The 27,099-nt window shown below is 38.8% G+C and overlaps 1 protein-coding gene across 1 annotated transcript; it reads right to left on the bottom strand.

The window, feature by feature from the left end:
• LOC114134542 (filamin-A-interacting protein 1) lies at positions 1-27,019 on the bottom strand. Its single transcript, XM_028001218.1, has 6 exons — positions 26,841-27,019; positions 15,560-15,846; positions 15,051-15,224; positions 14,681-14,859; positions 455-3,260; positions 1-273 (listed from the first exon to the last, which is right to left on the bottom strand). The coding sequence occupies exons 2-6, from the start codon at positions 15,839-15,841 to the stop codon at positions 67-69; spliced, it is 3,648 nt and encodes a 1,215-aa protein (XP_027857019.1). The 5' UTR covers positions 15,842-15,846; positions 26,841-27,019; the 3' UTR covers positions 1-66.
• Between the last annotated feature and the right edge of the window lie 80 nt (positions 27,020-27,099).

The raw sequence follows: 27,099 nt of genomic DNA, 5'->3' as shown, positions 1-27,099 counted from the left end.
TTTTTTGTTGGAAAATTAAGGATTTTTATCTGCGTGACTTATCACCAGACCCTTCAATTTGTATTTTCACAATTTCCCTCCATTGTGTGATGTATTGCTATTCACAGCAGATTTTTTGACCTCAACCCTCATGGACTGACTTTCTGTCCGAGTCTCAACTTTCATTCCACTTGAGATTCCTGTGGATCCTAATGCAGTTTTTCCTGTCTTGAGGCTCTTGGACATTGGTATACGGGTAAGTCCTGTGCGAGGTGACTGGACATCATGGCCAATCTGTTTTGCAAAGGGTAGAAATGATCAGGTAATAAAGTGTAAACAAAGACTAAAAATATTCAAGCGCAAGAGAATTTTTTTTTTTTTAAACAACCATAAAATAAACAAAGGCACAACATTTAAAGCATGAAAAAATGTAGCTACTAAATGCTAAAAACATCTATATGAAACTAAAACGTACCGTGCTTTGGATGGATCTTGAAGTCGTGGATGTCACATTGGATATTGTAATGCTGCTTGTCACTTTACTCTGCACATTCCTGGTAGCAGTTGTGGTGATCTGGCGAGGTGAACGCAAAACTGTCCCCGTTGACAGGGTCAGTTCTTTGCTTTCTGCTACACTAGCTACTGGTCTGACTACCATCTTTGGGGAGATACTGTTACCTAGATGGATATGAATCTTGTTTTCATCTGTAGAGGTGATGATGTTTGCATTGTTGTGGCCCTTTCTGATAGGAATTGGGACCATCTGCTTCTCAGGGGTAACCTTGAACACAGCCCGGCCCATGGTCATCTCCTGGGGCTCTGGGGAGGCAGATGTATCAGGCACTACAGCGGTGCTCACTGTCATAACCGAAACTGGGGAAAGGGGCCTTACTGAGGTAGAAGAAGAGTTCCGGATAGTTTCTGGAGATTTGGCCCTAGATATGGTTGTGATTGTGACTGGGGACTTGGCTCTTGCAGGGCCTTGAGATCCAGTAGGAGTCTTTCTCCGGGTGGTTGGCACAGAGTAGGTGGGAATGATAGTAATTCTGGATTTTGGTTGAGATGGGTTAGGGCTAAGGGGAGCTGCATTTGGAAAAATTTGATCAGCGGTTGGACTGCTGATTTCCAGTGTGGCCGTGTTGTTGTGGTGATCAGGTGTTACCCGGATGTGTAAAGGTTGCCCTTGGTTTTGAGGCATGGTCAATTTAGAAGAAACTGATTCCCCATTGATAATGAGAGGCTTTTCCATGTTGGGCTCTTGAGGAGTGTTGTCCTTTTTCCTCATCCAAGGAATCCAGGATTTTTTAATACTAAAATCACCACTAGATGAAGAGCATCGCTCAACTGCATTACCTTTTTCAGGCTTCTTCAGACATTTCTGTCGGATGTTATTCATGATGTGATTCTCTTCTTGAACAGACTTCCTGATAAACACAGCTGGTGTATCTTCCTCTCCTGATTCAGTAGGTGATGGCTCTGTCTGCACTGCAGTGGATGTGATAGCCACATCCACTATTCTCCTTCCATTTAAGCTGGGTCGAAGTGCCCGGCTTTGGCGCTTAGTTAACTCTAGTTCTTTGGTGAGATGAAAAACCTCCATGCCCATGTTCTTGGCCTTCTCTTCCTCTTCTAAGAATCTTTGTTGTAATACAGAGAAGTCCACTTGAAGCTGAGATAGCTGGTCTTCTTTGTGCATCAGTTCATGGATCTTCTCCTTGAGAGCTATCACATCAGCTTGTAGTTCTCTAGTTTTGACCTCCTCTCTTTTGCATCTCTGTCGAAGGTCTTCTTCTCTGCTTTCTTCTTCCCCTTTTTCAATAGCTTTGTTTCGTGCAATCTGATTCTTCATTTCTTCCACTTGCTGGTAAAGATTATTTGCTTTTTCCTGTTCAGTCATGAACCTCTTCTCTAAAATATCATACTGGTCCTCTGTCTTTATCAAGTCTCCCTCGACTACTTCCAGTTGTTTCAGACGGTTTTTTAAACTTTCTATTTCAAATGTTAACTCTTTAACTTTGTTGTTCTCTTTCCCTTCAGGATCAGTGATTTTTCCTAGATCACACATAACTGAATTCCTCGCAGATAGCTTTTCTTCTTGTTCAAGCATGTCTAGCCTCCTTTTCATTTGGGTTATCTTGAAAGTAAGATCCTCAGTTTGATCAGTTTGACAAGCTAGCTTAGTACTGAGCTCCCCTTTCTCTTTGGTTAAAGTTTCAACTTTGGATTCCATCTCAGATTTTAATTTTAGAAACCTTTTGCTCTCTTCTATCAGTTTTTCGGTCACCTCCATCACCCGACCCTGCTCAAGTTTAACAACCTTGCTCAAATCCTCTCTTTTCTTTTCCTCTGACTTTACTTTTTCCACCAGTGTCTTTCGTTCATCCATTAATGCAGCTGTCAGGGACTTAAGCTTTCGCAGGTCATCCTTAAGTGTTAGCTCACACTTTTCCAATTTGAGTTCTGATGACTCAAGCTCCTTCATTCGAATTTTGAGAGCTACAACCTCATCTGAAAGCTCTTTGGTCAGGTCTTTCTCTCTTTCTAAAGCAGTTTGTATCTGTGCACACTCAGCTTTGCTAACACTGAATGCTTCCTCCAGTTTTTCCAAATCCATCATTCTGTTTTGAAGCCTCTCTACTTCCAGCCTTAGGTCTTTGCTCTTACTATTCTCCTCTTCTAGTCTCTTTCTTAGCTCTTTACATTGATTCTCTGTCTTTGTTATCTCTTCATCCTTTCCTTCCATCTCATGCACTCTCTTTCGCAGGTTTTCCAACTCAACAATCAAGTTAGAGCTGCCATACTCCCCTTTGCTGATGCTCTCCCTTAACTCTTGCATTTCCTCATCAGATTTTCTCAAGGTCTTGTTGCTTTCTTCTAGCTCCTCCACTTTGTGTGTAAGCTCCAAAACTTTGACATTAAGCTGACGATTGTGGAGCTCCTGACTGGACAGCTTGGCACTCATCTCTTCATGTTGTTGGGTGATCCTACAAGATTTCTCCTTTAGCTCAGCCTCTAGGCTTTGCACTCTATGACCATCTTCCTGAGCACGCTCTTTGGCTTCATTAAGTGCATGGTCCCGCTGCTGGAGCTCCAGGCTGATCTCTAGAACCCGCTGGCTCTGTTGGTCCATTTGCTCAAGGTGCTGTTGCCGTTCAGTGACCAACATCAATGCAAAGGACTTTAGCTTCACCAGCTCCTCTCGCACTTTGGCCAGACGCTTGGAGTGCTCCTTCTCCTTCCTTGCTTGATAGGCTTTTTCGTTTTCAAGCAACCTCTTCAGTCTAAGAGAGAAAAAAACAATGATTTTGATGTTTTAATAACTTTTAATTTTAAGTATATACAAATGTAACTTTTAAGTTGTCATCTGTGACTATAACATGTTTCATTATGTCTGGATAGAACTTTTTATTTGTAATGCAGCATACACCCTGAGAATGTCTAATCAGCTACCACTCAAATCAAGTGAATCTACCATTAAGACAAATTATTTCTAAAGATACAATTTCAACATGAAAACTTACAGTTTGAGAATAAAGAACATAGTGAAATGTAAAAATCTGCTCTATTGCCCCCATTCCTTAGTGCTGCTTACCTCCTGCTGATAGGATATACACTCTGAACACAAACTGTGAGTGTAAGTTCTGCTAACAGCCCCCTCACCACGCTGTGGTCTTTTCTCTCAGCTTCTTTCTATGCTGCTCATGCCCAGCTTTCATACCAGGCAGACTCCAACAAAATGCATGCAAAGCAGTTGCGTCTCCACTTCCAGGGAGACTCTAATACATTATTCAAAGTGAACAGTTTTTGCATTGCAAAATGAACCAAATTAGAACAGCCTAATTTGGTTCATAACACAACAAGGAAGACAAGGTATCTTTAGTAAACACTGAAAGTTCAACTTAACTTGTGCCAGCACTTCAGTGCCCAGTCAGAACTTACCAACTAAAGATGATCTGCAAGCAAAAAAAATAAGATTGTTTGCCACCATCGTTATCACAGTGCTGAAAAAATGCTGAAGCCACCATTTCCTGCTGATTTTGTTACTGTGACATTCCAATAATGTTCTCAGCAGTATAAAAAGAAAAAAAAACTACAGCTAAGCTCCTCTGTAGAACCTGTAGTGAGGGGTGTAACCACATCTATAGATAGCGAAGTGTGTGACAGTGTGTGCTGCTCTGCAACGAACAAAGTACAGGGGGTGGATCTACTGTTTGCTTCATAGGAAGTGTTCAACAGAACTCCCCTCAGTTTTGCATGTTTTCCAAAAATTCTGTGACTATGAGGCCAATTCAAAAAGGTGCACCATTAAACAGAGTAAAAACATCAGCATTTTGTCCATGTTTGGTGAAATCAAGTTGTATCTCAGTGTAGAAAAATGTTAGGAGATCTTTTGCCAGAGTAGCACGGGAGGAAGAAGAGAATGTGTGCACTAGCTCTACTTCAGGGGTAAATTCAATAGCTTTCCCTGCAATGTTTTCCTCATATGTGATGAGGAAACCAGATAAGCTGAATGATTCCCTTGAGGTGAGGAACATCTAGAAAAGTACAACCAATCACCTTAGACACAATGCTTAGACTGTTGCCAGGCAGATTTATTTCTGGTCGTAGTATTCAGCAGAGTTGCATCTGTGTGAATAAAGGCAACTCAAAACTAAACTAAACTTTTAAGTGCATTTATATCCTTAATCACCTGTAGTACTTTTGTTCATACCCCTTAAACGTGTCAACATTTTGTCACATTATGACCTCAAACATCAATAAATATAACTGAGATTTTATTTAATAGACCTACTTAAATGGTGCATAATTGCAAAGAGAAAAGAAAATGAGACAAGGTTTTCAGAAATGGTTCACAAATAAAAATTCAATGAGTGCTGTGTACAAGCACACAGCCCCCTTAATACTGATTTATAAATCAGCATTTAATTTCTGTATAAGAATGGCTATTGGCCTCTGATGTTTGTTAGAGAAAATTGGTGGGGAAAAAAAGCACTGTGAAAACCAAGGAATACAGTAGACAGGTCAGGGAGAAAATTGTTGAGAAGTTAAATCATGGTTAGATTACGAAACAATATCCCAAGCTTTGAACATTTCAACGAGTAATGTTCAATTCATCATTTGAAAAAAACGGAAGGAGTACAGCACACCTACCACCATGTGACTGTCCACCTAATCTAATAAGTTGAGTAAGGAGATCAAAATTCAGAAAAGCAGTCAAGAGGTCTAAGGTAACGTTGGAGGAGCTACAGAAATCCACAGTTCAGGTGGCATCATCTGTTATTGGGCTTAACTATCAGCTCTGCCCTCCAGCAATCTGTGTCTTATGTGAAAGTACCATGAATAGAATCATTATTGAAAAAAAGCCTTAACATATTCAGTTCACCACAAGCCATTTAGCAAAAATGTGGTGGAAAAACTAACACTGCACATCACCCTGAACACATCATTCCCACAGTAGAACGTGGTGGTGGCAGTGTCAGGGTATGGGAATTGCTTTTTTTTTTTCATCAGGGATAGGAAAGCTAAATATAGGGCAATCCTGGAAGACAACTTGAAAGTCTGGAAAAAGAGATGGACGTTCCACTTCCATCAGGGAAACATTAATCAGACCGCCACTACTACAATGGAATGGTTTAGCTCAAAGTATATTTATGTGTTAGAATGACCTAGTCAAAGTCCGGAAATAAATCCACCTGAAATTTTCATTTGACATTCAGTCAAATTGAGCCTGAGGTATTTTGCAAAGAAGAATGGATAAATATTTTAGTCTCTATAAAAAGTAAAGCTGGAAATGCCTTATATTTGTAAAGAGAGCAAAAATGAGTTATTACAAATTAACAATAACATTTTTTATTTATTTTAGATTTTAAAGGCCGTTTATCCTTTTCTTTCCACTTGCACTTTATCACTAGGCAAAATAAGTTGTAGCTTTTGTTGCCAGTTAGGATTACCAACCCTGGCTAATGCGCCAGTTGCCATGTAGATTTGTGCTGCTCATAAAATTCATACTTGCACGGTGAGATGGGTGAGATGGGTTTTAAATTTAAGGAATCGCCAGTCTAAACTTACTGTCCTGGAAGAAGCTGAAGCAATGATGTCAGTGCTATCTGAGACTAATGGTCAGGTCATTAAAAGAACTGTGGTTTACTGTTGCTATGAAAGAATTACCTGCTATGGAATATTAAAACACTAAGAAGGGAAAGTGTACATTCATAAACCTTGTTTAAGCAATTAGCAATTTTATTTGAATACTTTTAAAATATTGTTGGGGGCTACATAGTAATTGTTAAATAATAATTTCAATATCTTAGACAACTGTGTGCGTGACACAAACGGCAAACACAGGTGTGATCCACATCCTGGCATGCATTGAAAAACATTCTTTTAAATCACGAAACAACATTTCATCTCATGTTCCCTGGGGAATTTATTCAGAGGAACTGCTTGCTTCTCTCTTAGCCCCCCCCCAAAAATTTTAATAGTTATAATGACTTGTCCAAAAGAAAAACTTTGGATGTGAGGAATAGCGTACTATAATAAAGCGGAAGTTGTGCAATTTTTTGTTTAAGGATTAAGCCACATACATTCCATCTTAGAGATGTTCACATCCTGACACATAAATTGCTCTGTTGTCTGAAAAGGCATTAATGGCTGACGGTTACCACTCAGAAACAGCTCCCTCTATGCCCAATCACTTCATTCCTCCAGATGCTTGGCACAAAACCACTAACCTTCTTTCTTCACTTTCAGATGTCTGGTGAGGAATATGTTGACAAGTGTGAGACCATGATGTTCTCTTGAGAGCAAAATGTCAAAACAGAAATTAATGATTGAACCATGTTCTTGTCTCAAACCTACTGAATCTGTTTTTCAAGCCCATCTTTTGACATAGACTCAGATAAGTACAACATTCAGTTTTGGGACTGCACTTTGGAATTTTTTCTCATTCTTTTGTAATGCTTAAGATACAGAGAACATAGGAAAGACATTTAATATCAGTCAAATAGGGCATATCTGGATGGACAATTCTGATATTTCACATAAAAACATAAACTAAAAACATAAGATGACCAATTAGTCATTATTCATTAAAAACTGAAAGATTTAATTATAATCCTTAAACAATTGAAATTATTATGGATTGATATATAATTTTACGGGATTAATTTATCTGTTATTGTGAAATTTTTGACCTGCCTCATTGAAACTATTGTTAATTATAGAAAACAGCTATAGTCAAGTTAATACAACAAGCAAAGGAACAGTAGATGAGACTGTAACTCGGGACTAATCCATTCTATTTCTCCAGCCTCTTCACTTTGAGAATAACAGAAACCAACCTCTGCAAGAATGAGACCATTTTATCCACAGATTGGTTTGATACTTGAACAACATTATAAAAACACATCAGTCAGCCATTTTGGAGTATTGCATTTAACAATTGTTGTATCTACCTGACAGGGACGTTTATTGTACAGTCTTGTATTTTACAGTTTTCCCGTATAAATGTCGCCCCCTGCAGGCCAACAGTAAGAATTTCAGAAACCTATTCTGGTCTTTGGAAACTATTTTTCTTTAGCAACATTTTAGTCAGCAAAACAGTCTCAACCTTGATAGATTGCAACATTTTTGCTTGCTATTATAATATAACACATTTTATCAGGAACTTGCTGCTGTGTTTAGTTCTCAAAGCCCCACCTATGATGTCAAGGATTATTTTCTAATTTACCTGCATATAACACTGCTATACCTAAAGATAAAGTTGCTTATCTTTATCTCTAATCATTCTTTCTATTTACTTGTAAAATATGTAGGTTACTTCAGATTTCAATTTGTTCACATTTTACTTAAATTGAAAGAATGTGGACTTCCGGTTTGGCGATGTAGGAGAGGGAAGCAGGGTGAAGGAGCTCCCGGCCAACTTTCTTTAAATTACTTTAGAACAGGAGTTATACACTTCTATTAAGCACCGGACCGATAGAAGCACCGTCTCTGAACCTGGGGACGTTATAATGGCCAGTGATAATACTAAACAAAAGCTTTCTACTTCAACCAGGCGAACGACTAGCCTAGCTAGCAAGGTAGCCTCAATGGCCGCGGCCTCCTCCGACGGCGAACCACCTGGCGATAGTAAATGCGGAGATCCCGTTTCCATGTCCCAATTGGTCACGGAACTATCCAAGCAGCGGAACAACTTTAAAGAGGATGTGGCCACATTAATTCAAGAGTCAATTCGGCCTCTGCAAACATCGGTGGACGGGCTGCGGGACGAAGTGAATTCTTTTCAGAGCCGCCTTGTAGCTGCGGAAAGCCTGGCAGGCGACAACTTTCAACGCATATTTGAAGCTGAAGCTGCTGTTAAGTCTCTTCAGTCCCAAAACGCTGCCTTGTTGGAACGCCTGGAAAACCTGGAAAATCGATCTCGCAGGTCCAATCTACGCATACTTAACATACCTGAAGGCAGTGAAGACGGACAGGATCCAACTAAGTTCATCTCCAAGTTGCTAAAGGATGCTATGGGGGACGACATATTCCCTTCTCCCCCGGAATTGGAGCGAGCACACCGCACAGCTGGACCTAAGCCCGTAGCAGGACGACCACCACGGCCCTTCATCCTTGCATTTCGCCGATACCGGGAGAAGGAAGCCGCTTTAAGATGGTCCAGGCAGCATGAAGTAAAGCACCAGGGAACCACCCTGAGGATATATCCAGATCTCAGCATCGCTCTTGCAAAGAAAAGATCGACATTCAACGGTGTCAAAGGTGCTCTTTACCAGAAGGGTGTGTCATTTCGTCTTCTTTTCCCTGCCCGTCTTAAAGTTACGTTTAAGGGAGAAAGCCACTTATTTGAAACGCCGGAGGAGGCCCAGGCGTTTTATGACCGCTGCGTTGCAAAATAAACAAACATCTGTCGGAGTGAGACGGGATACCCACGATACAGCAGGGTCTGGTAACAAATTACTGCGTTATGTGTTACACCTGCGTGTTCTGCATTGAATGACTGGATAAAAAATTAATGCTGCTTCAAGTGGACGCATTGTTTTTCTCATAAGGGACATAATTCCATACATTTGTGAGTATGTTTGCACCATGTATGCACGTACACGAATATGCCCCCTATTATTACAAATCTATGCTGCCACTATCACTGTTTTTGTTGTTCTCTGTTCTTACGTACATTTAGTGCATTTTAGCACAAAAATCCACGTTCATAATCTAGCTGGTTATTGTACAATTGCCCTGTGGAGTTTACACTATCCACCGTTTATAGTTGCTGGTGCTGTTTTAACTTATTGTTTAAAGAGTGTAACTCCTTAATACCAAGTTTATTGGGAACCTTCCAAAGTTAGTTTGGGGATGTGTATGGCCTATCGGAAGACCTACGAGGTGTTTATGGGACAGCAGTTGGCTTCGACAAGAGAAGCAAGGATACAACCGGGGTGGGTTCTAAAAAGGGTTGGGTTCAGGGCTGCCTTTTTCATTCATACAGCTGATTTGTGTTGTTTTTTCTACTTTATTTTTCTTAAAAATTTGAACATGCATAGGAAGACATGCACCCGTGGGGGTGCCAGGTGGAGCTGCTGGGCCGGGACAGGTATAAAATTGGATTATCATGGCTAACGTATGTAGCAACAGTGTAAGAGTGGACGCCTCAGCAGTTCGCTTTACTAGTTGGAATGTAAAGGGCATGAGAGGACCAGTGAAACGGGCCAAAATTTTTTCCCACCTTAAAAAACTTAAAACAGAAATAGCATTTCTACAGGAAACTCATTTGGTCTCTGCAGACCATATAAAACTTAAGAAGCCTTGGGTGGGACAAGTTTACCATTCACAATTTAATACTAAAGCGAGGGGAACAGCAATATTGATTCATAAAAATATACAGTTTACTTTAAGCTCGTCCATATCAGATCCACAGGGCCGATATGTTATAGTTTCTGGTTCCCTATATAATACTCAAGTTACGCTTGCTTGCATATATGCTCCCAACTGGGATGACCCTTCTTTTATATCCAGGTTAATCTCTGCTCTACCTAACATGAATTCTCACCGTTTGATACTGGGTGGTGACATGAACTGTGTTATGGATCCGACCCTAGACCGTTCCAGCTCTAGATTGTCATCTCCATCAAAGATGGCTCAGGCCTTAGCAGCATTCATGAAGGAAGCGGGTTGTATAGATCCTTGGCGCTTTTTGTTTCAAAATCGTAGGGAATTCTCTTTTTTTTCACATGTCCACCAGTCGTATTCAAGGATTGATTGTTTTTTTGTAGACAAAACTCTGCTACCCTTTGTCAAGAAAAGTGAATATTCTGCTATTGTAGTGTCTGATCATTCACCAGTAATACTGGACTTAGCCTTTCCACTTAATCAGGCTCAGCGGCCCATCTGGAGATTTGACTCAACTTTGTTAGCAGATGACAATTTTTGTGAATCGATGTCTACTGCCATAGATAATTTTTTGTTTGAAAACAAATCAGATTCTGTGTCGCCATCCATCCTGTGGGAAACATTAAAAGTGGTAATTAGAGGTGAGATAATATCTTACACGGCAACACGTAACAAAATTAGAAGATTAAGGCAGGAACAGCTTATCAGTTCTATGCTGGAGTTGGACCGTAGACATTCAATGTCACCCTCCCCCGAGCTGTACAAAGAGAGACTTTGTTTGCAAATGCAATATAATCTTATATCAACGCAGGATGTGGAACAATCCTTGCTTAGATCCCGTGGATTTATATATGAACATGGTGAGAGGGCGGGCCGCCTCCTGGCCCACCAATTCAAGAGCCGGTCAGCGGCGCAGCTCATATCACAGATCCAAAAGACCCCTGACGAGCAAACTATTGATCCAGCTGAAATAAACCAAGTCTTTGAGAAATTTTATTCTGACCTATATACGTCACAATTCCCAGAGGACAACTCGGATATGAATAATTTCTTAATCAGCTTGGATATCCCTGTTATTGGTCCTGATAGGAAGAGGGATTTGGATAAGCCCCTTACACTTAGTGAGGTTATCAATTCTATTTCAGCAATGCAGAGTGGCAAGGCCCCTGGACCAGATGGCTATCCAATCGAATTCTATAAAAAATTCTCATCCAAGTTAGCACCTCTTTTACTTGAAATGTTTAACTACTCACTGGAGCGGGGAACCTTGCCACAGACTCTTACAGAAGCTAACATCATACTCTTACTAAAACATGGTAAAAATCCAACAGACTGCGCTTCATACAGGCCCATATCACTTCTAAATGGTGACGTTAAAATCTTAGCTAAACTTTTGGCTATGAGACTGGACGCAGCCATGGCTGACATAATCTCCTCAGATCAAACTGGGTTTATGAGGGGTCGTCACTCTTTCTCTAATATACGTAGGCTTATTGGTGTTGTCCATTCTCCTGAATCAGGGGAGTCTCCTGAGGTTGTGGTCTCCCTCGATGCGGAGAAGGCATTCGACCGGGTTGAGTGGCCTTACCTATTTGCAGTACTAGCTAGGTTTGGGTTTGGGCCCAAATTTACATCATGGGTACAACTGTTGTATACCTCACCCAAAGCGAGTATAATCACTAACAAAACAAGGTCTGGGCTCTTTTCTTTATCCAGGGGTACCCGGCAGGGTTGTCCCCTCAGCCCACTCCTCTTCGTTTTAGCTATCGAGCCACTCTCAATTATGCTCAAGACTTCACAGAGTTTTAAGGGAATTTGTAGAAAACAGCTGGAACATCAGCTGTCCCTGTATGCGGACGACTTATTACTTTACATCTCGGACCCAGTATCATCTATCTCCAACATTGTGAGTTTGCTAAACCGTTTTGGTAAATTCTCAGGATACAAGTTGAACTTCTCAAAGAGTGAATGTTTTCCAATTAATAATTCTGCGCTCCAAATTACAGAAACTGACCTGCCCTTCCCTCTTGCTAGAGCAGGATTCAAATATTTGGGAATTAACGTGACACGTTCTTTTTCTGATCTGTTTGGAAAAAATCTCCCCCCTCTGCTTAATAATCTCAAACGTGACCTGCAGAAGTGGAGTGTCCTAAATTTATCTTTAGCGGGTAAAGTAGCATGCATTAAAATGAATGTCTTGCCAAGATTTATGTATTTCTTTCAGAGTATCCCAGTTTTTCTCCCAAAATCATTCTTCAGACTTATTGATAAACAGCTATCCTCATTCATGTGGGGTAATAAACATCCTAGAATCAGCAGGCGCTTCCTTCAGAGACATAAGGATGAGGGGGGTATGGCTCTACCTAACCTGTTGTATTATTACTGGGCAGCAAACCTACAAAAAATAGTCTGTTTACTCCATCAACCAGATGTTGACTGGTGTCAATTAGAACTGAATGCATGTAAGCCATCATCATTCCCTGCATTAGTTACCTCAAAGCTTCCTCTCTCTCCGAGGCAGCATTCGTCATGCCCAGTTGTAATCTCAACTCTAAAAATATGGTCACAATTTAGACAACACTTCAGTATGATAAACTTCTCTATCTACAGTCCCATATGTGATAACCATGTTTTCCCGCCATCCTTATTAGATCCTGTCTTTGCCCATTGGCGGAGAGCAGGCTTAAATAAATTTAGTGACCTATATATAGATGGAATTTTCGCTACCTTTGATGCTATTTCCTCTAAATTTAGCCTACAGCGTTCCTCCCTATTTCGATACCTCCAGATCCGTGACTGTGTTTGTAACAATAGTCCCTGCTTTCCTAATTTACCCCCAAAGGGAGGTATGGACATAATCTTGCAAACTCCAACACAAGATAGGGGCTTAATCTCCAAAATTTATAATAGCATCTCATCATTCAATACTGTGAAGCTCAATGAGATCAGAGCAGAATGGTCAGAGGAAATTGGAATACACATCTCTGATGAAACTTGGAACCAAGCACTACGTAGAGTAAATGGGTCAACATCATGCGCTCGACTTGGACTAATTCAGTTCAAGGTCCTTCATAGGATCCATTACAGTAGAGCCAGACTCTCAAGGATTTATTCTACAGTGAGTGAAACCTGTGCTCGGTGCCACATAGCTAAGGCAAACCTAACTCACATGTTCTGGACCTGTAACAAACTGTGTAACTTCTGGTCCACAATTTTTCAGATCCTTTCTGAAGCTTTCGAAATAAGTATCCAACCCAGTGCTGAATTGGCAATATTTGGAACTCCAGGGGAGGGGATATCATTAACACATGATTTTAAAAATGTACTAGCTTTTTCAACTCTCCTCGCCCGAAGAAGAATATTATTAGCGTGGAAATCAGAACACCCACCCAAGGCTTCTCTTTGGTTGAAAGATCTGTCCATGTTCCTTAAGTTAGAGAAGATCAAATTTTGTCTTAGAGGTTCGATCCAAAAATTTTATAAAACTTGGGCCCCTCTATTATCTTATTTTGAAAGACTGGATACCCTCCCTCGAGCCTGAAAATCACATAGGAGCCAGCTCTGCTGTAGTTGCCTGTCCCCCCAGCCCGGCGGCTCCTTGTGAATCTGGCTATCGATAGTGATTGTCAACCTGTGCAGTTTTAAATATCCATGTTCTATCTTGTTCTGTGTACCTACGCTTGCGCGGACGCCTGTTTTACATGCTGTCCATGTTTCTGTACTCTGTCTTAGTCCCCTGGGTTTTTCATGATTGTGATTCCATAGCTGTATAATTATTTTTTTATTTTATTATTTTTTTTATTACTTTATTTTGCTGTTTCTTTTGTTTGCAGCCGGGTATGGATGGATGGGGAGGGGTAGGGGACAGAATAAACAGAAGGTAAAGGAAGAGACCACAGGATGGGGAGTGGGAAGGAGGGGAGAAGGGAAAAAAAAAAAAAAAAAATGTCATGTTTACTTTGTCCCTGTGTTCAATGTACTGTTGTGGATAGCTGACTAAATAAAAAAAAAATTAAAAAAAAAAAAAATTGAAAGAATGTCAGTTAGGCACCGTTTTGTATTCTTTATAAATTACACTTTTGCAGTATCTTTAAATAACTGTAAACTTTGTGTGTGTGTGTGTGTGTCGGGCGGGGGGACTTGGTAAGGATGTCACCTTTTATTAATTCTCTTATCTGTTCATCTCCTCCCTGCATCCACTTTCTCATCTTCTTTGTTAACCTGACCTCCAGTAATCTCATCCTCTCGGAAGCCACACATTTCAGCTTGGCGAAGATATCTTTCACACATTCTCAGATGTTCTGGTCAGTTGAGGTGTATGACCATATCTTGGTATTGCTGCAGTTGTGCCAAACTTATTTTTAGAGTGTAAATGAGACATTGCACTCTCAATTATTCAGAGCTACGAATACAGTTTTTTTTTTTGTTTGTTTGGTTTTTTTTACCAACCTCTGATTTGAAATTCCCTTTGACTTTATCCCTGACCTGACCTGTCTGAGGCCATCACAGGGTGAAACCTTGAAGAATTCATTTGGTTTTGGTTTAGAGACTTTTTTGAGGGGCACAGAAAGGAGGGCTGAATGCATATGCATGTCACATTTCTTCAATTTTGTTTTGAAATATGCCCAAACTATGTTTGTTTTCCTTCTACTGCACTACTTTGTGATGGTCCATCAGATTAAAATCCTGATAAAATACAAACATTTTTTAAAAATAAATTCAGTGAAGCTTTTCATTTCGTTTAAACCATCCAATGTCGACCTCAGCTATCTCAGTCATGGTACGCAGTTGTTTCCTCTCTGCCCCTCACCTTTCTCTTTCCTGCTCCAGGAGGTTTGTGAAGTCATCGCTCTTATTCATGTAGTCAACATGTTTGTGTTTCTCTATTTCCAGCTCATGGACGGTGCGGCGGTGACACTTTTCAGCCAGCAGCAGTTGACCCAGCATCCGCCGGTTTGTGTCCTTGTGCTTCTCCTGCAGACGTTTCAGCTGAGACATAAACACAAAGCAGGTTATGAGAGAACGGTTATTAGTTTTAAATCAGGAGAAAATTCGTACTGAAATTTATTTAAATTTACTCTTAAATCAAAAAGTTTTGTCAGGTTCTTTATCAGCAGAGTTTTAGAAGAGTCCAAAACACAAAATACAAGTTTAATGAAATATAAAGAAATCATTCCAACCTCAACCATTGGCTTTTGATAGACACTGTGATTATCCGGCTTTGTGCCGGTGATGAAGCTGTCCCTCTGTAGTGCTTTGAGGGCTGAGGCAGGTACGGCACATCCGTACTGTGACTCAAGGGTTTCTGGACTAGTTTGTTGGGATTTTAGCATGAAGATTACATCTTCCCTGGCCTGAAAACAAACAGATACAAACATAATATTATATTTTATTTCAGTCTATGCAATGAAATACATTGAAACACTTGCATTTTTTTTTCAAAATAAGTCTGAAACAGAGCATATTTTCAGGAGCGTATCTTTTACCTGTGGTTTCTTTAGGCATTTTAAACTGCCATTTTCAACCACAAGATAGAGCTATTGTGCTAAAATTGCAGTGCAATCACCTAAAATGAATGCATTCAACTACAATGACATTTCCAGGTATGTTGTTTGTTGCCAGCTTTGTAAAGTTCTCAGATTGCGCTCCAGCTCAGATACACAATGAGAAAAACAAAGAGATGTCCTACCTGAACTTCACCCTCCATGATTCCCAGCAGTTTCAGCAGATCCTGTTTAGACAGATCTGTGATGATTCCTGTTTTGTCTCCAGTCTCTGTGGAATCCAACAGCAGCTTCTCTTTATCAGAGATCACTTCAACCTCGTCCTCACCTTCCTTCTGCTGAACTTTGGCCTTCAGGGTCTTCACAGGCAGACCCACGTCCTTTTCTTCATTTATGTCATGATCACCTGGTGGAACACCAAGGACTCCGTCGTTTTGGCTTTCCACCCCATTGCTTTTGGACCTCATCTTCCCTGGATTGAGGATAGAAGAAGAAGAAATTTTGTTGGAAGAACATATTTACCTTATTATTCCCACATATTTATTTGTTTCTGAAACTTTCTTTCCTTTTCATGCTTTAGGTATTTTGTTTTTTAACTTCAGATCATTTCATATAAACACATTACTTTAACGTTTTCACATTTTGTTATGTTTAAACTAAAATTTAATGTTCTCTGTTAATTCTGAAGATAATTATTTCTATTGCATGATGATGCCTTTACCCTGTTTCACCATGGGAATAATACTGTATGTCAGCCTTCTACCAAATAGTATTTTAGTTTAGGCCAGAAGGTTTTATTTGGGTTTCATTTTATTTTCACAACCATTACCAACATTTCTCGTGGCTTTCTTTCAGTAGTAACTTTCTTCTTACCATACTCTACAAACAAAAAAGTTTGTAGAATGTGAATCTCCGCAGCTTATTCAGAGTTACCTCAGACCTCTTAGCTACTTACCTGGTTAATGCTGCCCTATCAATTTAGATACATGGCCATATCTTGGTAGGTTCAAAGTTGTCCCTTACTCTTTCTGTTTTCAGAAGATGGATTAAACGGATCTCTGTGAGATATTCCAGGTTTAGGATCTTATTTTATAAGCCATCCCTCCACAACCTTCCCTCTGACCTCACCACCGTGTCCTTTGGTGTAGGTCTGTCTCTAATTTGATCACTAACATTTTCTAACAAACCCAGAAAACCCTTACACAATGGCTTCATTTATACTGCAACACAAAATTAGGCTCTCTTTACTAATTAGGACTAATTGGTTGCAATGGATTTTATTTTAGAAGCATCAATGTAAATGGGGATGAATACTTATTGTATGCACACATAATTTGTTTAGAAAATTGTGTATAACAACAGTAAAACTATTATTACATAAACACAGGAAAATGTATGGTGCCTATAAACTGTTCCTTGAAGTACTGTACATTTTTTAATAAAAGTAGATATAATTCAGTAAGTGTAGCTACTTTCTACCTACCTTTGAACATTATAAAATGCAAAAAGGTCAATCTGAGTCAGACTTATTATTTTATTGCATTGTCACAATTTACAGAGAGCTTTATGACTTTGGCCTCAAGTAACTTCCTCACAAAACTCCCTATTTGCAGCCTGGTTGACCTACTTTTAACCTAATGACAAACACACGTACTTACTTAGATGCAAACATGATGTAAATATCAGATAGAATTTTTGTTCTATCTCTGGCATAAAGATTTGTTTGTGTGTTGTTGGTGTCCAGTCAGTGTGTAACTGTTTTCTTTATGCATCAAATCAGCTCACAAGATTTGTGTTTCTCGTGTTGGGTGTTTTTAATCTGGAAGTGATTCTGTGATGCTCATGAGTCCTATTTGCTGACAGGAAAACATTTTGTCTGAATCTTGAGAGTAAATCAAGTAACAAGAAGGTCTAAATAAATTTACCTAGTCTCTTGTCTCAGTTCTCAGCCTGTTGGGGTTTTGCTACAGTTGAAACCAGACACTTACCTACACTATTTCCACCTCAGTGTGCCTCTTGTCCGCCTCAGCACCATGGGGAAAAGAGCCTTCTCTTACTCTGCTCCCCAACTCTGGAACACCCTGACACCCATAAGACTGACTCTCTTCTGACCTTCGAAGCACAACTCAAAACTCGTGTTAGAGTTAGCCTTCTCACTCTAATTGTGTAGTTATTTTGTGGTTTTATTTCTCGTAGCCATCTCTTTACTGTTGAATTTGTGTTTTTAATGTTTTAAAGTGTCCTTGGGTGTTTTAAAAGGCGCTGTCAAATAAAATGCATTATTATTGCTATACGAAAAGAAACATGCATTTTTTTCATGTTGTCTGACCTGAAATATGCACCAATATGCATATTTTGGACCAAAGCATGCTCATCTCTTGGATACAGAATCTGTTTCCTTCCTGAAGATGACTGGACATTCCCATCTTGTTTGCACCTGCGTATAATAGTTTGTACAGCTGAACGAGGCAACTTGAGGCCACTGAAAATTGCACCCAAGAATGAACCCAATTTATGATTTCTATTGACTTTCCCATGATGTTACACAAGGACGCAGTGTGTTTCAGGTATGCCTTAAATTACATGTCTTTAATTAACTCAGATGTTATCAATAAACCTATCAGAAGCTTCCAAAGATGACATTAAAAGAGTGGAACTGAGTGATATTAGTGTATTTAAACTTTTGACTTTGAACAAAGTTGCAAAAATTGCTACAGAAAATCTCTCTTTCATTGTTCTGGCATTTAACAAATATAAATAAAATATCTAATCTTAATTTATTTAAAAGGGAAAAGTGTATTCTAATTTCATATCAGAGTGTAGAAAAAATGCTTTTGTGTCTTTTTGTTTAGTGTATGTAAACTTCTGGTTTCAACTGTAGATATACCTTTTACATTTTGTCAGTTTTAAAATCTTATTTAAATCTAGTTCAACAGCTGAATTCCTTAGCATCCAAATTTAATGAAATACCACACCTAACCATTGGACGGGCAAGTGACCTTCCACTGCAAAGAGTGTAAAGGAAAACATCCTCAAATACGCACTTAAAGTGTCAGCTCAGAATATTTGTCATGAAATGTTGTTAAAAGTGGTTAATGTTTTACCCGTAATAGATAACCTACGTTATAAATACAGATGACCTGACTTAGTTTTGTATTAGACAACTATTCTATCCAGAAACACCTGCAATGCTATGGTTCTCAGTACAAGTTCACAAAACAAGATAATTGGTGGCTGCTGCCTAACTTTATTTTACGTGCTTATCTGGATTTATATTAAATAAAGACAATGGGAGACTTAGCCACTCAGGTGAGATATTAACTGCTAATAATCATTTACAACAGCTCATTCAGGTGACATATTAACTTCTTATACTTATTTATAACAGCTCACTTCAGGGATTCTCAGCTGCCCCTTTAAGTGAGCATATTTGAATGACAAGAACATGTGCTCACTCTTTAAAAGTAATTTTACATGTGACACCTACTGATTATTGCTAGTCCACCAAAGCACCCTGCCTTTGCTATCAAAATTTCAACAAGCTTATGTAAAGTCAGGAATTTTCCCAAAAGAATATGCATAACATTTAGGCTGACCTCTTCCACTAGTTGAAATGTCAGGCAAATTTTAAAGCATTCTAAAAACTACGAGAATAAACTAAAGAGGAAGTAGACTCCTTACTTACAATCTCAAACAGATTAAAGGGGAGTCTTTCACTACTTTTTAGTAATTCAAGGGAAATGTTTATCTTTCTGTGTGAAAGTGGTCAAGGAAGTTAAGAAAGCAATGAAGTTTAATGATGCTTGGAGTACAACTCTTCTAATTTCACCTGTTTTCAGTTAGTGTAACCCATGCACAAGACTTGAAAGGATGCTTTGCAACATTGCTTGAGTCTTTCACTTCAAACTGTAAAAAAGAGGGAAACATACACCTTAACTCCTCAATTACCGTCTTTATGTCAGTCCTGGGAGGTTAGTAGGTTCACGGTGGCTTCAAGAAGATTTGCTCATAGCTCGAGATTAATTTCAGTCTCATATTCCTAACTATAACTATTAGTTTCAGCTACAGGCTAGTTTACATTGCTTCTAAGGTTGTAGCACACCAGTTTGTAAAAGGTGTTGGTAGCAGAATTCATGTCATACCAGGGAGTTTGAATCATTCCCAGATAGAGCAGGGTATTAAAATGGTCATGTGTAATCAAATGGGGAAACGTGTGTTGCAATGTCACCCATTTGGGCAAAGTGCCCGAGCACAAGCAGCAAAATTCCTGATGCAGGCTTGGAAACTTTATGGTTTATTTTTAGTTTGTGGAATAAAGCCAGAAATATGCAGAAGAACTACTGTAACAGGCCATCTCACTTTGCAGGGTCACTCGTTCAGCAAAGCAAGCAGGGCAATGAGTTGGTTGTAACTGAGAGCTATAACAGTAAAAGTTAATGTTCAATGCTGTGTACAGTAAAACTTCAAAGAACAAATAAATGGAATGTTCCTTTATCACACAGGTTTTTCTTGCAAGACATTTTTAACACATTAATCGTCCAACAAATCATTGTGATCAATATCCCTCAACTGACTGATCCGTCTTGATTGGTCATTGCATTCAAGAAGCATAGGGATTTCTATGCCTCAGGCTGCCTGCATTCCAGTCTGGCATGCCAAACTCCCAGTTGTCTTTGTAGATTATAAAGCAGAGCCTCTAGAGTCCAGTCCAATCCACCAACAACACACATTCATGGCATCTATATCATTGCCACAGCTGACTAGCTAGCAACTAATGCAACTTTAGTTTGAAAGAAGTTCCTAAAATCCATCAAAAGACTACGATCAAGACCTGAGTCTAAATTTAAAATGAAACCCAGATCTATAATGAGGTTGGTCCCAAGTTCAGCTGTTACATACAAGTATTTTTATATATGCGCCCCACCAAAGCACGTGCCTAAAATCCAAGGCTTAAAAAAGGAAGGCTTGCTAACAGTTGCTAAAAAAATTGTTTGCTCCTAATTTTAGTTTACTTTTAAACTTGTTTGAGCATAATTTGATAACTACATCACAACTTTATTCTGTGCCAGTTACAGTCGAAACCAGAAGTTTACGTACACTGAGTAAAACGACATACCTTTCTTATTTACTGTCTGAAATTAAATCAGACCAAATTTATCTTGTTTCAGGTCAGTTAAAATAACTATACAGTAATTGCTAGTAAACAGCAAAAGTCAACTGACTTTGAAAGTCAAAAAATTATTCACCACCAAGAAAAGTAGCTGAAAGAATTTAACATTAAGAATAAAAATAATATTTAGTTGATGTTGTTCGGTTGGATCACAACCACAATCATATCAAACAAGGAAAAGAATGAGATTTCCAAGTGAGTGCGTGACAGTGTGGCCCATTTAAGATGTTCTATACCGAGAAAAAGAAAAACACAAAAATCTGCCAACATGTGAGAATTTCAATCAAAATTCTGGCTTAGGATGAGAGAGAAAGCTCCAAGTCAATCCACCTGAAAATCAAGCGCATGCAAGGATGAAGCCTGTTCTTAAAGCTTGGTGGTCATCTGCTTTGCCAAGACTTCCAACAGTCTCCTGGGGCCTGGATTTAACTGTGAAAAACTACACAATTTTACTTTACTCAAATTGAACTGTCAAAAGGACTCAAAGGTGAAAACTCAAACCTTTACAGCCTGTCTTGTAACCATGACTTCTATTAATAGCTCACTGCTATAATAACTCAAACTAACGCTGACATGACATGCTGCAGCAAAATGTCAGCTCAGGTGGTGGGTTTCATCTTGTAGTAATTTACTCATGTCACTGATCTGCTTACTAGAGGAAGCTGTAGCTTCAGCAGTTATTATTTCCCTAATGAGTGAAGCAAGACTTACGTTTGAATTCTAGGCTTTGTTAATAAGTCCCAATTTGTGTTTCTGTTTTGCTCTGGGTTTCCCTCGCAACAGATTTTATGTTATAAATGCACATTCTAAATGTTAATGTCAAAATTACTTATGTTTGTTGTTTGAAATAGTTGACCAATAGAAGGGTAATAATTATGTATCCAGCTGAAATTTTACTTTAGGGGTTTAAAATGGCTCTGTGCTAAGCTGGCTGTTAATCCCAACAGTGGAGAATAAAAACAGTAAAAATAGCATTTGGTTGCTACATTCAGCATTCAGGTTGGACGCTGCCATTTCTGCTCCAGCTTTGATCAGCATTTTTACTTTGATGCCCATGGGCATCACCAATCTCATTTCTCCAGACTTTATGGTAACAAGCAATGCAATAATCATGCAAGTCTCATGTTTTCTCTTCTGGCTCAGGCTCTGAGAAAGAAAAATGCTGCTACACCGGAAATAATCTTATTACCTGATGAAGTTTATTCTCAAAATCAAAATCCTGGTTGTTTACTCCCTCCTCAAGCTAACAGTTCATAAACTATGTTCTGTACTCATCGTTCAGAATTGGGTCATTCATTTTCTAAAATCCAAGATTTTGATTGTTTTAGCACCTTCAGGGAGAAATGTTTCCAACAAAGAAACTGTTTTGGAAGAATTATAAATAGAAACAGCAACGCAGCTTATTGATGAGTCAAACTCATCACGGGGTCACGCATTTATTCTAAAACTGAGCTACATGTCAGGTCTTAAAGTGTTATTCATGTACAGTGCCAGTCAAAATCACGTTAATATTGAGATGTAATTAAACATTTGAATTACTGTTTCCATGTATAGACCCATAATAAAACATGCTGCTTAAATAAATGAAAAAGTTAGGTGTACAAGTTTAAAGTTAATGCCAAATTCCTCTTTCAGACACAATTTTAAAATTGCTTATGCAGGCTCCGATATGGAATTGTGCCATGCTCTTTCTTTTTTCAGATGATTAATATGCCTGTGTTGCAATATAGTTATATGAGCTATATTGTCATATAGCTCAATCATCCTCTTTCATTTTCAAAATATATTAAGGGTTGTTGTTGCAGCCTAATAAAGAGTCAAGGTTGAAAGGGTATGAATATTTCACTCATGGAACTGTATTTGGCAGGTGTGATGTTGATAGTAATCCAAATATTTTAGAATTAAACATTAAAAACTAAACAAGTCCAGAATAATACACAGTATTAAAGATAAAACATAAACACACCCTGCTATTAGTACCTTGGAATTAAAGAGGAAATATAATTTCTGAGTACACAAAAAGATGATGAACATAGTTTCTACAATGATTCCAACCAATTATGAGTTGAAATAATTCAACTTAATTTTGCCTTTAGAGGTCAGAAATTCTCACTTAAAATGAAACCTTTTTTGTTTTGTTTTTTTATTGCTTAACTCACAGTATCTTTGTCTGGAAGGGTTGGAATGACAATTTAACAGTTGGTTAACCACCACCCCACATCTCCAAACCACAGCCAATCAAAGTTTTGAAAGTGTCAATTTGTACTGTTTCATGTTTGTACTATTGACTATTTACTGCTTTTTCACAGCATTTCCAAATTGCTGCATTGCTTCCAGCTGGATCAATATAAGATAAAATAGTAAGCAGTGAAGGATTCTCTCATAGGAAAAAAAAAACATTTAGTGCAATAATTATTAGAGACCTATTATTCTTTTCTGAATGATTATGTGTAACATTATTGGGAAATTTGAAACTACCATTAGTTCAGTCAGTCAGTCATGATTGACTCATTTCCTGCCAGCACAGCAAAAATGCTTCTGAAAGGCTAGATGGGAGAAATATGGAAGCAATTTTCTCCCTTTGGTGGAAGTTTAAGTGATCAAATAAAGTAACATGAAACATGACATGTGTTCTCTGTGTTGTAATGTGCTGATAGAAAGGCAGGAACAGTTTACAGCATACACAAGACATACACAAGCGGCCTCCAGTCATCCCTTGTTTCTTTGTTGTTTTTTGTTTCTAAGGAGACAAAGCCTATTTGTATCCATAATAGGGATCATATTTTCTTTTTTTCGGATCTGATGCCCATTTGGGAATTAACTATGATAGATTACAACCCCAAATGAAACCAGAATTACACTAAATGTTATTGTCTAAGGATTGTAAAACCATATTTTCACATCACAATGAGTAAATTGTGTATTTTGAAAGCAGGCATGAAGTGTCTCATTGACAGGTAAACTATAAGATAATCCTTGGAAACAAGAAATAAAAAGGTGTAGAACATCTCAAAAAGCAACACATCATGCACTAACACCAGTCTGTGTAGAAATGGTAGTTTGTAAGGCTTTTAGAGTGCAGTGAAGCACAGTGGGTGCCATTATTCCTAATGGACAAAGCAGTGGGGAACCTAGAAGTGCCAGACCTGCCAAAATCACTCCACAAATCCAGAAGGTCACAAAAAGACCCAGAGCAGCAACTAAAGGACTTTAAGGCCTTTTGTGCCTCAGTTTCCATCAGTGTTCATGATTTAACAACAAGAAAGACACTGAGCTAAAATGTCACCCAAGAAAAGTTCCAACAAGATCCTTGCTGATTAAAAAAAAAAAAAAAAAGCTCCTCTTTTACATTTGCCAAAACAAACATTGCAAAGATCTTTAAGACCTTTGGAAATACATTCTCTTTACTGGGGAGAAAGAAGTGGAAAAGTATGTGTTCTGTTAAAACAAACACAGCATTTCATAAAAAGAACATCATCCTAATAGTCAGTGGTAGTGAGATGATATGCAGATGGGATGACAGCACCAAGAGTGATATTACCAGTTATTTGGCTTAGGGTGCCATTACCACTTAGAACCAGATTGACTTGGATAATGTTTGTGTTTTAATGAATCATCATTTTAAAACTGCACTTTGTATTTACCTTGGTTTCTGATGTTAACATTACTTTGACAAACTTAACTGTTTAAGTATAACATAAAAAAAGAGAAACAAAACTCTGCAAGGGGGCAGACACTTGCAGAATGATTCTGCAACGCTGAACATGGCATTCGAAACCGTGTGTTTTTCAGGAAGAGCATTACAGATCGCAAACAGTTTAAAAGACTGTCTTTCGAGAAGACATCGATAATAGATCAATTTGGAGAGTCTTAAAGAATTTTTACAACACCAAATGCTTTATTTTACATCACATGGTCTTGGGAAGACCTTGGGTTGCTATGGAGTTCAGGGACTTATTTTTAACCATGGCTAGCATGAGTTATGAGTGCCACTGTTCTGTGAAACCTCCAAATGTGTCCAAACTGTATGTTTGGAATTTAAAGACTAGAGGCTCTTATATGACGAGAGCTGCGCATGTGTCGCCGACAGCTGTTGGTGAGGCCCTTCAGACATATAGGGAGAACCCCCACCACTGACAGCAGCAAGCTCCTCCTCCTATACCTCTGAAGAACACAAACCCTCATAAGAAAGCACAAGCAAATATCTGCATGAGGCAAAAAAAACAACTAAAAACTGAGAGCATGAAATTGATAAAGCTTACATGCAAAGAAGATACAAAGTTTCTTACAGTGAGCTGTGGCTTTGAATGGATGGTGCAAAGCAAATGTCACTGCTAAACTATGCCACTTTACAAGCCCAGGTGACACACAGGTATTGTAATGCCGTGAGGTAAGCCAGTGATACATTTAGTGCCCCTAAAATCAATAGATTCTGGCAAACTTCCAAGCTTTAATCCAGGTTGGTTTCAGTTCAAAGAAAGTTCACATTATTGACTTACAGTAAGACTGATTCATTTTCAACCTGGGCCAGATAAGCGTCCAGTAAACATTCACAAATCTGTCTTTTGAGACAAGCATTTAGCTGATTGAACTTCACAAACTCTGCTCAAATAAAGCTTAGACAAGCACAAAAATGTTAATAAGCAAATATGGCCACACCACCTCTCTCGGTTTTGAGTTATTGCTTGTTATACCACTGAGTGCTCTGCGGCCATGTAAGGTGCAGAGGGTGGGAGCCACCCTTGCAGCCTCCTGTCTTGCTGAACTTGACATTTTCTTTTCGGCTTACTGAGACGAGGTGATGTAACTGCTTGACAAACTGCGACTCCCAGGAGCCATGCATCTCTTCTGAGACGAGGATGACTTCATGCGGATGAAATGGAATTCGTTTTGGCGTCACTACAACCCCTGAAAATATTCAGGATGAAAGATGTCCTCCTTCTGCAGCTTGTCAAGGCCTATAGTGCCTTTTCAAAAGTATTCAGTTCCCTTGATCTTTTCCATATTTTGTGACTTTGCAAGCACAAACCTCAATGTGTTTTAGTTGAACTTCATAGGATGGATCAGCACAAAGGAGTATATAATTGTATGGTGGAAGGAAACTAAAGCATGATTTTCACTTCTTCTTTTCCAAATTAAATGTTTATTTTCATCAATTCTGACCAGCTTCATTGTCCCTGCTTAGGAGAAGCGTCCCTACAGTAAGTTGCTTCCACCACGTTTCATTGTTAGTATGATTCTCCCAAATTATCAGTCTTTGCATGCTTGTTCTACATTCTGCTCCCTGGATGCTTGGGAGATTGTTTTAAAGATAACTCTAATACCATATATTTACCCCTGATTTGTACATCTATGGTGTTCCTAAGTTTTTACAATAACATTTATCCACTAATGATCTCCTACAAATGACTGAGGCCTTCACTGAAATTAAATTACACACAGGTGAACTCTGAATGCAATAAGTTGCATTTGCTTTTATTTTGGGGTATCGGAGTAAAGGGAGCTGAATGCAATTGCAGAAACTTTTCAAATTTCTTAACTCAGATAAAATCATGTCTTATTTGTCTTACATTTCACAAGTAAGCACTACTTTGTTTTGGTTCATCTCAGTTCTAGCAAAAACTGCACTGCAGTTTGTTATGTGACAAAATGGCAGTTGTCTAAGCTTCAGTGATGCTGTTTGTCATTCAGTCTGCTTCATGGTCCTGCAGAGGTGTCGGCGGCTGTGTGGGGGCGAGTTGAGGTGCAAAGGTCGCATGCATGTACAAGTGCATATCATTCCCAAACATGATGTAGCATATACTCAACTAAGCACCAGCACTTTCTCTGGTGGAATTATTCGCTTCTCCTCCCACGTGTGAATCAGAAAATTCTTTGCACTAAATGGTCTTATTCATGTAGTCATGTGCAAATCATTCAGAAATGTTTCAGTCATGACTTTCTATGTGTTCTCTTAATACCAATGCAAAAGTTATATTAACAAAACCAGCAGTCACTTGTCTTCTTATGGAGATTATTGCAAATTAATTCAAAATGCTGGAATACATATATTATTTGAATGAATAATTACTACGATGAATTAATCACGTAGTTTGTGAACAGCTGCTCATTCATTTGTTGTTGAAAAGTTTCTATCACAGCTCAGATTAAGTTTTTTTTAATAAGATTTATTGGCTTTGTAAAACTGACACCAGCCTGCTCTTTAGAATGTCAGATTAATACAGAGTTGCTTTCATTGACTTACTGCAGAAACTCAAAACAATTAGTTTCATAATGAAAATAAGAAGATAGCCTACCTGATATTGTATCCCCTGGTTTGAGTTATCCTTTAAAAAAATGCGCACTTATATCCCTTTTGTCAAGTGTTTTACGTATAGATTCTCCTACAGCTTGTCACCAAGATCCATCACAAGCGCCACGATCCAGTTCTCTCTCTGTTCTTCTTCAGGTCATGAAGGGAATGGCAGAGAGCAATAACAGAGCACTGTAACTTCCCTCTCACCCTGCCCTCCCTCTGTCACTCCCACAGCCTGCCCAGCTCTGCCTCACACTAAG

This window comes from Xiphophorus couchianus, chromosome 19 (assembly GCF_001444195.1).
Source record: "Xiphophorus couchianus chromosome 19, X_couchianus-1.0, whole genome shotgun sequence".
Classification (NCBI taxonomy): Eukaryota; Metazoa; Chordata; class Actinopteri; order Cyprinodontiformes; family Poeciliidae; genus Xiphophorus; species Xiphophorus couchianus.
Note: the sequence above shows the minus strand (reverse complement) of the source record. Positions and strands in the feature narration are given on the sequence as shown.